Below are 12,332 nucleotides of genomic sequence, written 5' to 3'. Positions count from 1 at the left end.
AAAAAAAAAAAAAAAAAAAAAAAAAAACCACTACAGAATAATCAGAAAAATGATCTAGGGGACAAAATGATAATATCAACATAGAGAAATTATATAAAATAGCCAAACAGAAATTCTACAGATTGTATTGAAAACCCTGCAGTAATTGTAATTTTAAAAATCCACCAAAGGTTCTACTGCAGATTTGGACAGGCAGAAGGAAAGCATGAGCCAACTTGAATATAGGACAATTAAGATAATGAAGCCTGAAAAAAATAAAAACAACAATGAAGAGAAGTGAACAAAGTCTAAGGTACTTGTGGGTCACTATCAAGCAGACTAATGTATATATTATAGGAATCACAGTAAAAGAGAGAGACAGAAATTATTTGAAGAAATAATGGCAAAAAACCTTCCAAAATTTGATGAGACATGAATCTATAAATCTATGAGCTCAAGGAACACCAACTGCCGAAGGACAAAGAGAATCCTGCAAGCAGCAAGAACAATGCAATTTGTCCAGTACAAGGGATCCTCAAAAAGATTATCAGCCAACTTCTCAGCAGAAACCTTGGAGGTCCAAAGGCAATGTATATTAAAAGCACCAAAAGAAAAAAAGCTGTCAAAGCATTCTTCAAAAGTGAAGGAGAAATTAAAACATCCCCAGATAAACGAAAGCTGAAGGAGTTCATCACCAGTAGACTTTCCCTATAAGAAATACTAATGAAAGTCCTTCATGTTAATGTGAAAGGCGGCTACACAGTAACTCAAAGCCCATACAATGATAAAAACATCTCTGGTAAAGGTAAATACATGGGCAAACATAAAAACCAATATTAGTGTAATTTTTATTTATAATTCTACTTTTTATTTTCTACAGAATTTAAAGGACAAATATGCAAAATATCAACCTATCTCAATGGGTATACAATATAGAGGAATGTAATTTGTGACATCGAAAAAATAAAGGGGAGCAGATACGTAAAGCAGTAGAGGTTTTACATGCAACTAAAGTTAAGCTGTCTACTCAAAACAGATTGTTATAACTTCAGGATGTCATATGTAATCCTGATGGGTAACCACAGAAACTATTTACAGAATATGCACAAAAAGAATTGAGAAGGGAATCAAAATTCGTGACTACAAAAGAAAAAATTAAGTAAACACAAAGAAAGGCAGCAATGAAGGAAATAAGCAACAACAAATAAAGCCATAAAACATACAGAAAACAAACCAAATGGCAAAAATCCTTCCTTATCAGTATTTTAAGTATAAATAAATTAAACTCCAATCCAAAGGCACAAATCTGAAGAATGGATAAAAAATATGACCCAACTATATGCAGCCACAAAAATTTCACTTTAGGTCTAAAGAGAGAGAGAGGCTGAAAATGAAAAGATGGAAAAAGATAATACATGTCGATAATTTAAAAAGGTGGGGTGGCTCTACTAATTTTAGGCAAAATAGACTTTAATGTAACAATTATAAGCATATATGTACCAACACTAGAACCCCAAAACATATAAAGCAAATACTTGCAGAATTAAAGGGAAAAACAGACATGTCTACAATAATCATTAGAGACTCCAATATCCCCCTTTCAATAATGGATAAAACAACCAGTGCAGAATCAATAAAGCAATAAATTACTTGGGCAACACTATAGACTGATGGGACCCAACAGACATATTTAGAACACTATACCCAACAACATGAGGATAAACATTTTCCTCCAGTGTGCGTGTAACATTTTGAGACAGAACATATGTTAGACCATGCTGACTAATGTTTAATGTTCATTAACATTTATTAGTAAGTCTTAATAAACTTAAAGACTGAAATCCTTCAAGGTATCTTTTCTGACTACAATGGAATGACCTAGAAATACCAGAAAAAAAAAACCCAGAAGATTAATGAACGTGGAAAAATTAAACAATATGCTCCTAAATCCCAACAGGTCAAAGAATAAATCACAAGGGAAATTAGGAAATTATCTGGGACAAATGCAGCAAGAACACAAAATATATGGGATGCGATGAAAGCAATGCTGAGGGAAATTTATAGCTGTAAATACTCACATTTAAAAAGGAGCTTGCAAATGAACAACCTAACTATATACCATAAGTAACTAGAAAAAGACCAAACTAAACTCAAAGCAGAAGGAAGGAAATAAAGATGAGAGAGGAGATAAATACACAACAGAGAAAAACGAAAGCCAAAGTTTGTCTTCAAGATTAGAATTAACAAACGTATACTCACACTAAGAAAAGAGAATCAGGGGAGGGGTGAGGGGGGAGGGATAGCATTAGGAGATATACCTAATGTAAATGATGAGTTAATGGGTGCACACACCAATATGGCACATGTATACATATGTAACAAACCTGCATGTTGTGCACGTGAACCCTAGAACTTAAAGTATAATAATAATAAAAAAAGAAAAAGAAAAGAGAATCAGGTCATGTGTGATGGCTCACACCTGTAATCCCAGCACTTTGGGAAGCCGAGGCAGACGGATGACAAGGTCAGGAGATCGAGACCATCCTGGCTAACACAGTGAAACCCTGTCTCTACTAAAAATACAAAAATTAGCCAGGCATGGTGGTGCGTGCCTGTAATCCCAGCTACTCGGGAGGCTGAGGCAGGAGAATCACCTGAACCCGGGAGACAGAGGTTCCAGTGAGCCGAGATCGTGCCACTGCACTCCAGCCTGGGTGACAGAGCGAGACTCCACCTCAAAAAAAAAAGAAAGAAAAGAAAAAACAAATTACTATAATCAGAAATAAATTGGGTACATTACTATCAATTTTACAGAAATAAAGAAGATTAAAAGACTATTATGAACAACTGTACATAAACTATATAACCTAGGTGAAATGGACAAATTCCCAGAAACACATAACCTATCACAACTGACTCATAAAAGTATTAAAAAATCTGTACAGACTTATGACTAAGGAGATAGAATCAGTAATCAAAAAACCTCCCAACAAAATTTAGCCTTGGACCAGATAGCTTTACTGGTAAATTGTACCAAACATGTAATAATCAACACCAATCCTCCTCAAACTCTTCCAAAATACTTGAAGAGGCACAAATGTGAGGCCAAAACTACCAATCACACAAAGACACCAAAGAAAACTGTAGACCAGTATCATTTATAACTATTGATAGAAAGTCCTCAGATGAACTAACAAACCAAATTCAACAGTATAGTAAGAGAATTATACACCATGACCGAGGGGGATTTATTCCTGGAAAGCAAGAGTAGTTCAACATACAAACATCAACATGTGATTGATGTAACACACCACATTAACAGAAAAAAAGCAAAAAACGCAAGTGGTTGTCTCAATTGATGCAGAAAAAGGACCTGACATAATTCAACACATTTTCATGATAAAACCACTTAAACTAGAAGACAACTACCTCACCATAATAAAGACCCTATATGGAAAAACCCATAGAGAACATGATACTCAATGGTGAAGACTGAAAGCTTTTCTGGTAACATTAGGAACAAGACATACCTGCTTTTGCTACTTCTGTGCAACACAGTAATCAAAGTTCTAGCCAAAGCACTTAGACAAGAAAAGGAAATAAGGCATTCAAATTGGAAAGGAAGAAGTAAAATCATCTTTTGGTAGGAAATAAAATATCTTATTTGCAGATGACATGATCTTACATGTAGAAAACCCTAAAGATGCCATAAAATAATAGTAAAGCTAATAAATGCATTCAACAAAAAAGGATACAAAAATCAACATATAAAAATAAGGTATGTTTCTACACAGTAACAATGAATAATCCCAAAATAAAATTAAGGAAACAATCCCTTTTACAATAGCATCAAAAGAAATAAAATAAGAATAAACAAAGGAAGTGAAAGACTTGTATATGAAATTACTGAAAGAAATTAAAGACATGAATAAACGAGAAGACATCCTATGGGCACAGATTGGAAAACTTATTATTGTTAATATTTCAATACTACACAAAGTGATCTACAACTCAATGCAATCTCTAAAAAAATCTCAATGACATTTTTTTGTGAAAATTGAAAGTCCATCCTGAAAGTCACATGAAATCTTAAGAGACCCTGAGAGACAATCTTGAAAAGAAACAAAGTTGTAGGACTCACACATTCTGATTTTAAAACTTACTACAAAACAACAGTAATCAAAACAGCATGGTACTAGCATCAGGAAAGACATACAGAACAATAGAATAAAACAAAAATCCCAGAAATAATCCTTCACGTATACAGTGAGCTCATTTTGGACAAGGGTGCCAAGAACATTCAGTGGGGGAAAGGACAATCTTTTCAACAAATAGTGCCTGGAAAACAGGATATCCAATTCAAAAGGATGAAGTTGGATCCTTACCTTACACCATCAACAAAAATTAACTAAAAAGATGGATCAAAGACCTAAATGTAAGAACTATAAAACTCTTAAAAGAAAACAGGCCGGGCACGGTGGCTCATGCCTATAATCCCAGCACTTTGGGAGCCCAAGGCAGGCGGATCACAAGGTCAGGAGATCGAGACCATCCTGGCTAACACAGCGAAATCCCATCTCTACTAAAAATACAAAAAATTAGCCGGGTGTGGTGGCGGGCACCTGTAGTCCCAGCTACTAAGGAGGCTGAGGCAGGAGAATGGCGTAAACCCGAGAGGCGGAGCTTGCAGTGAGTCAAGATCACACCACCGCACAGCAGCCTGGGCAGCACAGCAAGACTCCGTCTCAAAAAAAATAAATAAATAAAATAAATAAATAAATAAATAAAAAAGAAAACATAGGGAAAAGGCATCGTAATGTTAGATTTGGCAATCATATCTTGAATTATGACACCAAAAGCACAAGCAACAAAATAAACAATAAACTGGACTTCATAAAATTAAAAATTTTTGTGGATCAAAGGACATTATCAAGAGAGTGAAAAGACAACCTACAAATGGGAGAAAATAATTTTAAGTCATATAGACAAAAATTTAATATCCAAAATATACAAAGAATTGTTACAACCCAATAGCAACAAAGTAAATGATTCAATTCAGAAATGAACAAAAAACTTGACTACTTCATCAAAGACACATAAATGGCTGATAAGCACATAAATGACGCACATTATCAGTCATTAGGAAAATACAGACCACACCATAATGATATTCCATTTCACACTCATTAGAATGGCTACCATAAAAAAAAGAACAACAAAAAATAAGTGTTGGTAAGGGTGTATAGAAATTAGAACTGTAGTATATTGCTGGTGGGAAAGTAAAATGGTATATACAACCATTGTGGAAATCAGTTTGGCAGTTCCTTAAAAAGTTAAACACAGGCCAGGCACAGTGGTTGACGCCTATAATCCCAGTGCTTTGGAAGGCCGAGGTGGGAAGATGGCTTGAGCCCAAGAGTTTGAGACCAGTCCTGGCAACATAGCAAGACCTCACATCACTACAAAACAAAAATTAGACGGGTGTGGTGGTATACGCCTATAGTCCCAGGTACTCTGGAGTCTAAGGTGGGAGGATCTCTTGAGCCTGGGAGTCTGAGGTTGCGCCACCGTACTCCAGCCTGGGTGACAGAGCTAGAGTTTGTATTTAAAAAAAAAAAAAAAAAAGGGCCGGGTGTAGTGGCTCATGCCTGTAATCCCAGCACTTTGGGAGGCCAAGGCAGGTGCATCACAAGGTCAGGAGATCGAGACTATCCTGGCTAACACGGTGAAATCTCATCTGTACTGAAAATACAAAAAATTAGTCAGCGTGGTGGCACACGCCTGTAGTCCCAGCTACTCGGGAGGCTGAAGCAGGAGAATCCCTTGAACCTGGGAGGCGGAGGTTGCAGTGAGCCGAGATCACGTCACTGCACTCCAGTCTGGGTGACAGAGTGTGACTCCGTCTCAAAAAAAAAAAAAAAAAAAGTTAAACAGAATTATCACATACCACTAAACTGACTAAACTGTATGCTTAAGAACACTTAAAAGGAAAAAAATATAATTACCTTTCCAAGAAAAAAAAAATGGTTAAAATGTAATTTGCGTAATGTGTATTTGACTACTCTAACAAAATAAACTTACGCACATGACCTATTACTTGAATGTTATAATTAAAGACCAAATGTGAGATTGCACCAACATGGAGAATAGAGTATCAACAAATTCATTCATAGATTGAGCCTATGTTCTAGGCATCCTTAGGAATTTTTTTTTTTTGAGACAGAGTTTTGTTCTTGTCACCCAGGCTGGAGCGCAGTGGTGCAATCACGGCTCGCTGCAACCTCCTCCTCCCAAGTTCAAGCAATTCTACTGCCTCAGCCTCCCGAGTAGCTAGGATTACAGGTGCCCGCCACCACACCCGGCTAATTTTTTGTATTTTTAGTGGAGACAGAGTTTTGCCATGCTGGGCAGGGGCTGGTCTTGAACTCCTGACCTCAGGTGAACTGCTAGCCTCAACCTCCCAAAAGTGCTGGGATTACAGGTGTAAGCCACTATGCCCGGCTAGGAAATTTTTTTAAAACCACTGATTTAAGAGTCAAATGGACAAATAGCATTACTAAATATATTACCTTGAGCATGTTACACTTTTTTTAATCTTATTTATTTATTTATTTTTGAGACAGAGTCTCGCTCTGTCACCCAGGCTGGAGTGCAGTGGCGCGATATCGGCTCACTGCAAGCTCTGCCTCCCAGGTTCACGCCGTTCTCCTGCCTCAGCCTCCCGAGTAGCTGGGACTATAGGTGCCCGCCACCTCGCCCAGCTAATTTTTTGTATTTTTAGTAGACACGAGGTTTCACTGTGTTAGCCGGGATGGTCTCGATCTCCTGACCTTGTGATCCGCCCGCCTCGCCCTCCCAAAGTCCTAGAATTACAGGCGTGAGCCACTGCGCCTGGCCGAGCATGTTACAATTTTTAAGAGCTTGTTTCTTGAAATGCATAATGGAGGGAATATCTACTGTACCTCCGTCACGTGAGCAAAGATAATACATGTCAAATGGCTTTCTAAATAGGTGATGAATACATAACAGTTTAAGGTATTTAGCAATGCCTATTAGGGTTCTGCTCTGTTGCAAAAAAGCACGTGACTAAATGACAGAACTATGTATAAAAAATTATGTATTTTCCCAAGTATACAGAATTCCACAACATAATTTAGGTTATGAAAATCTTTTTCTGTGCTAACTGCTTTAAGTCAGAAGCTTATTTACTTTTTTGAGGTGGGGGTCTTGCTTTGTCATTCAGGCTGGAGTATATTGGCAGGATCCCCACTCACTGCAGCCTTGATCTCTTGGGCTCAAGCAATCCTCCCACCTCAGCTTCCCACGTAGCTGGGACTACAGTAATGTGCACAATGCCCGGCTGATTTTTTTTTTTTTTTTTGTACAGATAGAGTCTTACTGTGTTGCCCAGACTGGTCTCAAACTCCTGAGCTCAAGGATCCTCCCATCTCAGCCTCTCAAAGTAGCTTAGACAGGATGATCACTGTGTAATCCTACATGTGTAAGCCACCAAACCTGGCCCAAGCTTCTTTTCTTTAACAGTTAACAGCTTCAGCTGGGCACGGCGCTGTACACCTGTAATCTCAGCACTTCAGGAGGCTGAGGCAGGATGATCTCTTGAGGCCAGGAGTTTGGGACCAGCCTGGACAAGTAGTGAGAGCCTTGTCTCGGAAAACAAAAAACAACAACAACAAAACCACAAAAGTAGCTGGATGTGGTGGTGCAGGCCTGTAGTTCCAACTACTTTGAAGGCTGAGGTGGGAGGTTCACTTCAGCCCAGGAGTTTGAGGTTACCGTGACCTATTATCACACCATTGCACCCCAGCCTCGGCAACAGAGCAAGATCATCTCAAACAACCAACCATTAGCTTCAGCACCAGAAGGTAAATAGCCAAAGTTTTTAAAAGCTTACACATTATTTTTCATTTTGAAGTTGTAAAGATCAGTCTGTAAGGACTACCAACTTCCAAACTTGTTTAAAAGTTACCCATTACTTCATTCTAAACAAAGGAATACAATGACAAGTTAGTGTTAGAAACTTCAGTTTCAGTGAGTCTAGATTCTTAAGTTACTACCTGGAATCAAAAAAAGCCAAAAGCTGGTCAAACTGTTTCTCCACAACTTCTGTAACTCTTTCTCTCTCCTCTATCGTTTGCTTCTGCATGTGTTCAAGCGCCTGGAAAAAAAACAAGACCAAGACTTACTTTTGGAATTATTTTGTAGAACTCACAGAATTTTGAAAGTAAAAGGTACTTTTTAGACTCTTCAAAATAACATGAGGTAATTAGATAATAATATAAATAGAGTAAGTCACAAGGTTCAACTTTAAATTTTACTATTTGTAAGTAAGATCATATCCTTTTGTTTGTTTTACTGAGACAGGGTCTCACTTGGTTACCCAGGTTCGAGTGCAGTAGGCTGAGCATAGCTCACTGTAACCTTGAACTCCTGGGCTCAAGGGATCCTCCTGCCTTGGCCTTCTGAGTAGCAATGACTACAGGCACACAGCTCCGTGTCCAACTAATTTTTTTTTGGCAGGGCGGAGAAACAAGGTCTCATTATGTTGCCCAGGCTGGTTCTGAACTCCTGGCTTCAAGTGATCCTCCTGTCTTGGCCTCCCAAAACACTGGGATTACAGGTGTGAGCCACCCCACCTGGCCTTGCTGACATTTTCTACTGATAATACAGCAACAAGACCCAAAAAAAAATCCACTGATGAGTGTCCTAAGTTTTTGTCTTATTCCTTTTCATCATTACAGGAAACAAGTCATTTTAAGTAGCTGAATTTCTCTTTGATAGGACTCCCTGGATTAAAAAAAACCTTAGAAACCATACTTGAATTAAAATGTGAAGTATTACACAATCTTAGTATTTTTTGAAGTTTTAAGTACTGTTGTTTAGATCCATGACCCCTTCTTTCCTTCTGATTCTTCCAATTTAGAATGGGAATGTGGAATGTCTATCTTATTCCTGTTTCACCAATGTATTTTAGAAGCAAGGAAGTTCTTGTCTCATTTCACAGGCTCATAGTTGGAGAGGAATTTCGCCCTAGGAAGAATTGGATATCATGTCTTCACCCATACGTAACTTAGAAGGTGAGATTTCAATTTTTATTAATTTTTAATTTTTTTTTTTTTTCTGAGACAGAGTTTTACTCCATCAACCAGGCTGAAATGCGATGGCATGATCTTGGCTCACAGCAACCTCCGTCTCCCAGCTTCAAGCAATTCTCGTGCCTCACCCTCCCCAGTACCTGGAACTACAGGTGTGTGCCACCACGCTTAGCTAATTTTTGAATTTGTAATAGAGATGGGGTTTAGCCATGTTGACCAGGCTGGTTTTGAACTCCTGCCTTGGCTTCCAAAGTGCTGGGATCACAGGCGTGACCAAGTGAGCCGGCCCAGGTGAGATTTTTATACTTACAATTGATGCTAGAATGGGTTAAACTTTTGGGGATGTCAGGATGGGGTGAATGTATCTTGCATTGAGAAGGACATGAATACTGAGGGCTAGAGAATACTCTGTTTTCAGTTGGATTGTGTCTCCACTCTCCTAAATTCAGATACTGAAGTCCTAACCTCCAGTTAATTTACCACTGATTTGCTCTTCTCCACTATATCTGGTACTAATTATTGCTTATCACAGGTGACATTATTTTTTCCCCTTTTCTCTCAATGTTGTTTTTTTCTCTCACAACTCTTCTATCTTAATACTTTTATCGTATATCTCATTCCTCTTGAGAAACGACTTTTGATAGTGACTCTTAGCCAATCGAAAATGTCTTGTGCTTCTATGCAAAAAAGCAGCCACAACATAATCAGCTATGACCTTTTGAACTCCTTATTTGTAAATTTTGTTGCTAGGTGCTGAAGAACTTGTTTTGTGTCACCAAATGAGAGAGTCTCTTTTGGAAGGTGGAGTAAGAAGAGAGAAAGAGACTTTCTCACAAAAGGGGGATATAGCCAAACAACGAGCAAATGTTGAAAACATAATCTGCAATGCTTCTGAGACAAAATTCAGCTCACAGCAAGTAGAAGTCATAGTTCCTTATTAAAGCTTGAATTTTATTAAGTTCCTAGCACAACAATGTTGCAAGACCAATTTTGGCAGGCCATGGGAAAAGTTTTCCATTCTTTTTTAAATTATCATGCTTAATAACTCAGTGCTAAGCTCTAACCTCAGTGGTAACATATCCAAATGTACACACTTAAAGAGGACATGCTTCACTTCATGATAGAATTTGATCCTGCAAAGTGCTTACTTTTCCAGCAATGCTTAATTGTTCAAAATTATGATGTGCTGTAGTCAACGCTTCATCAATTTCTTCTGCAGTGTTAGTGTCCTAAGAAGGGAGGGGAATCATACACAAATATGAAACTAAAAAACAGATGCCTATATATATAAATATATATTACGGTTGCAAAAAACTCAGGCTACCATTTTGGTTACAAAAGCAACATAGACTCACTACAGAAAAGTGAAAACAAGCAACAAAAATGATATTCAATCCTGCTAACCTGGAGATAAAAACCATTCATATTTTAGAGCTTTAGTTAGACCATTCCAGATTTTTTTCCTAAAGATTTTTTTTAATGGGATAATGCCTTGTAATCATCTTTTTAACTTAAAACTACCTTGAACAATTTATCATAGCAATACATGTATACATATAAAAATTATAGTTAAGGAAAAAATATTATAATTTGACTCCATTAAGATTTATACTTGAAAAAAAAGTTAGCAAGATTAAAGTGCTTTCTCCCCTTCCCCAGCCCATTAATGATTATTATTATTATTTTTTGAGACAGAGTCTCACTGTCGCACAGGCTGGAGTGCAGTGGTGCTATCTCGACTTACTGCAACTTCTGCCTCCCAGGTTCAAGCGATTCTCATGCCTCAGCCTTGCAAGTAACTGGAATTACAGGTGTGTGCCACCACATCACCACATCCAGCTAATTTTTGTACTTTTAGTTGAGATGGGGTTTCGCCATGTCGGCCAGGTTGGTCTTGAATTCCTGGCCTCAAGTGATCTGCCCGTCTTGGTCTCCCAAAGTGCTGGGATTACAGGCATGAGCCTCTGCACTTGGCCTCCATTAATGATCTTAACACAAAAACTTAATACTTCACTCAACATCATTTTGGAGTTTGTTCTATTTCTAATCTTAATACATTAAAGTTATTAGGAGTAGATAAAAGGTAAAATTCAATCTTCGGCAATAACATTAACAACAACAAATGTAATTAGGCCTTTTGGTTGCCACTAAAATAAGTGAAAAATCACATTTAAAATTTAAAAACTTGTGCTCTATATGTTTCACAGAACCTGGATTCAATAACTAGTTTCAAAGAGAAGAAGCTACACACAGTAAATATCAAGAACGTTGAAACAGAGTCAGTCAAAGGTAGAAATGGCTGCCTTGGAAGAAAAGAGAACTGTCTAAGCATGGAACAAAAGAGATTCAAGTAGGAGGGTGGGTTTACTTCTGTTACCTATAAACTTCCAAAAGAATCTATAATTATAGGAGAAGAAAGTTGAGCTACTAGAGACAAAGTCAAATGTTTGCCTTCATCATACTTCATGACCAACATTTTTCATACCAACATTACAGATGATGAGTTCAAAACAGTCCTGTGTGTGGAGGCTGAACGTTCTAAACCAGTAGTTAGCTGATCAGCAGTCTTCTTAAAGTCCTGAGAACAATTCTTTATCCTGAAAAGTATCAAGTATATTATTTCATTTTTTGAGACAGGATCTTTCTCTGTCACCCTGGCTGGAGGGCAGTGGCACCATCATGGCTCATGGCAGCCTCGACTTTCCAGGCTCCAGCGATCATCCCACCTCAGCCTCCCAAGTAGCTGGGATCACAGGCATGTGCCACCACACTCAGCTAACTTCTATATTTTTTGTAGAGATGAGATTTCAAAATGTTGCCCAGGCTGGTCTCAAAATCCTAAGCTCAAGCGATCCAACCGCTTTGGCCTCCCAAAGTGCTGGGATTACAGGCGTGAGCCACTGTGCCTGGCCCAAGTACATTATTTTAAATACCAACATTAATGTAATGGTTTTAATCTTCTATTCAATTTTTACCATGAAAAATAACTCGTATGATTTATAAGAACATGTCTAGTGAATTAATTCCAAAAATAATGGCTTAAAGTATATATTGCATTTCAATTTCTTAATTACTGGTCCTTTCATGGTATTTTTTGGTACAAATGTTGATAATCACTGAAATGTGATAAGCTTATCAATTAAAGTAAGTGTTTATACATTCAAATGCCAGCTATTAAAAAGAAGGTACTTAACAAGTCTGGAGAATTAAAAAAAGGTAATGAATTTAACTAAGCAAGTT

At 37.7% G+C, this 12,332-nt stretch overlaps 1 protein-coding gene across 2 annotated transcripts in view; it reads right to left on the bottom strand.

The window, feature by feature from the left end:
* Positions 1-12,332, bottom strand: part of RNF17 (ring finger protein 17) — a 118,548-nt gene that overhangs the window by 92,878 nt on the left and 13,338 nt on the right. For both annotated transcript variants that reach the window (XM_011999939.1, XM_011999940.1), the window contains exons 4-6: positions 11,578-11,689; positions 10,241-10,321; positions 8,055-8,155 (exon numbers count right to left, since the gene is read on the bottom strand). In XM_011999939.1, the coding sequence (XP_011855329.1) occupies positions 8,055-8,155; positions 10,241-10,321; positions 11,578-11,689 (294 nt within the window). The remainder of the gene's footprint in view (positions 1-8,054; positions 8,156-10,240; positions 10,322-11,577; positions 11,690-12,332) is intronic.

This window comes from Mandrillus leucophaeus, unplaced genomic scaffold (assembly GCF_000951045.1).
Source record: "Mandrillus leucophaeus isolate KB7577 unplaced genomic scaffold, Mleu.le_1.0 Scaffold61, whole genome shotgun sequence".
Taxonomy (NCBI): Eukaryota; Metazoa; Chordata; class Mammalia; order Primates; family Cercopithecidae; genus Mandrillus; species Mandrillus leucophaeus.
Note: the sequence above shows the minus strand (reverse complement) of the source record. Positions and strands in the feature narration are given on the sequence as shown.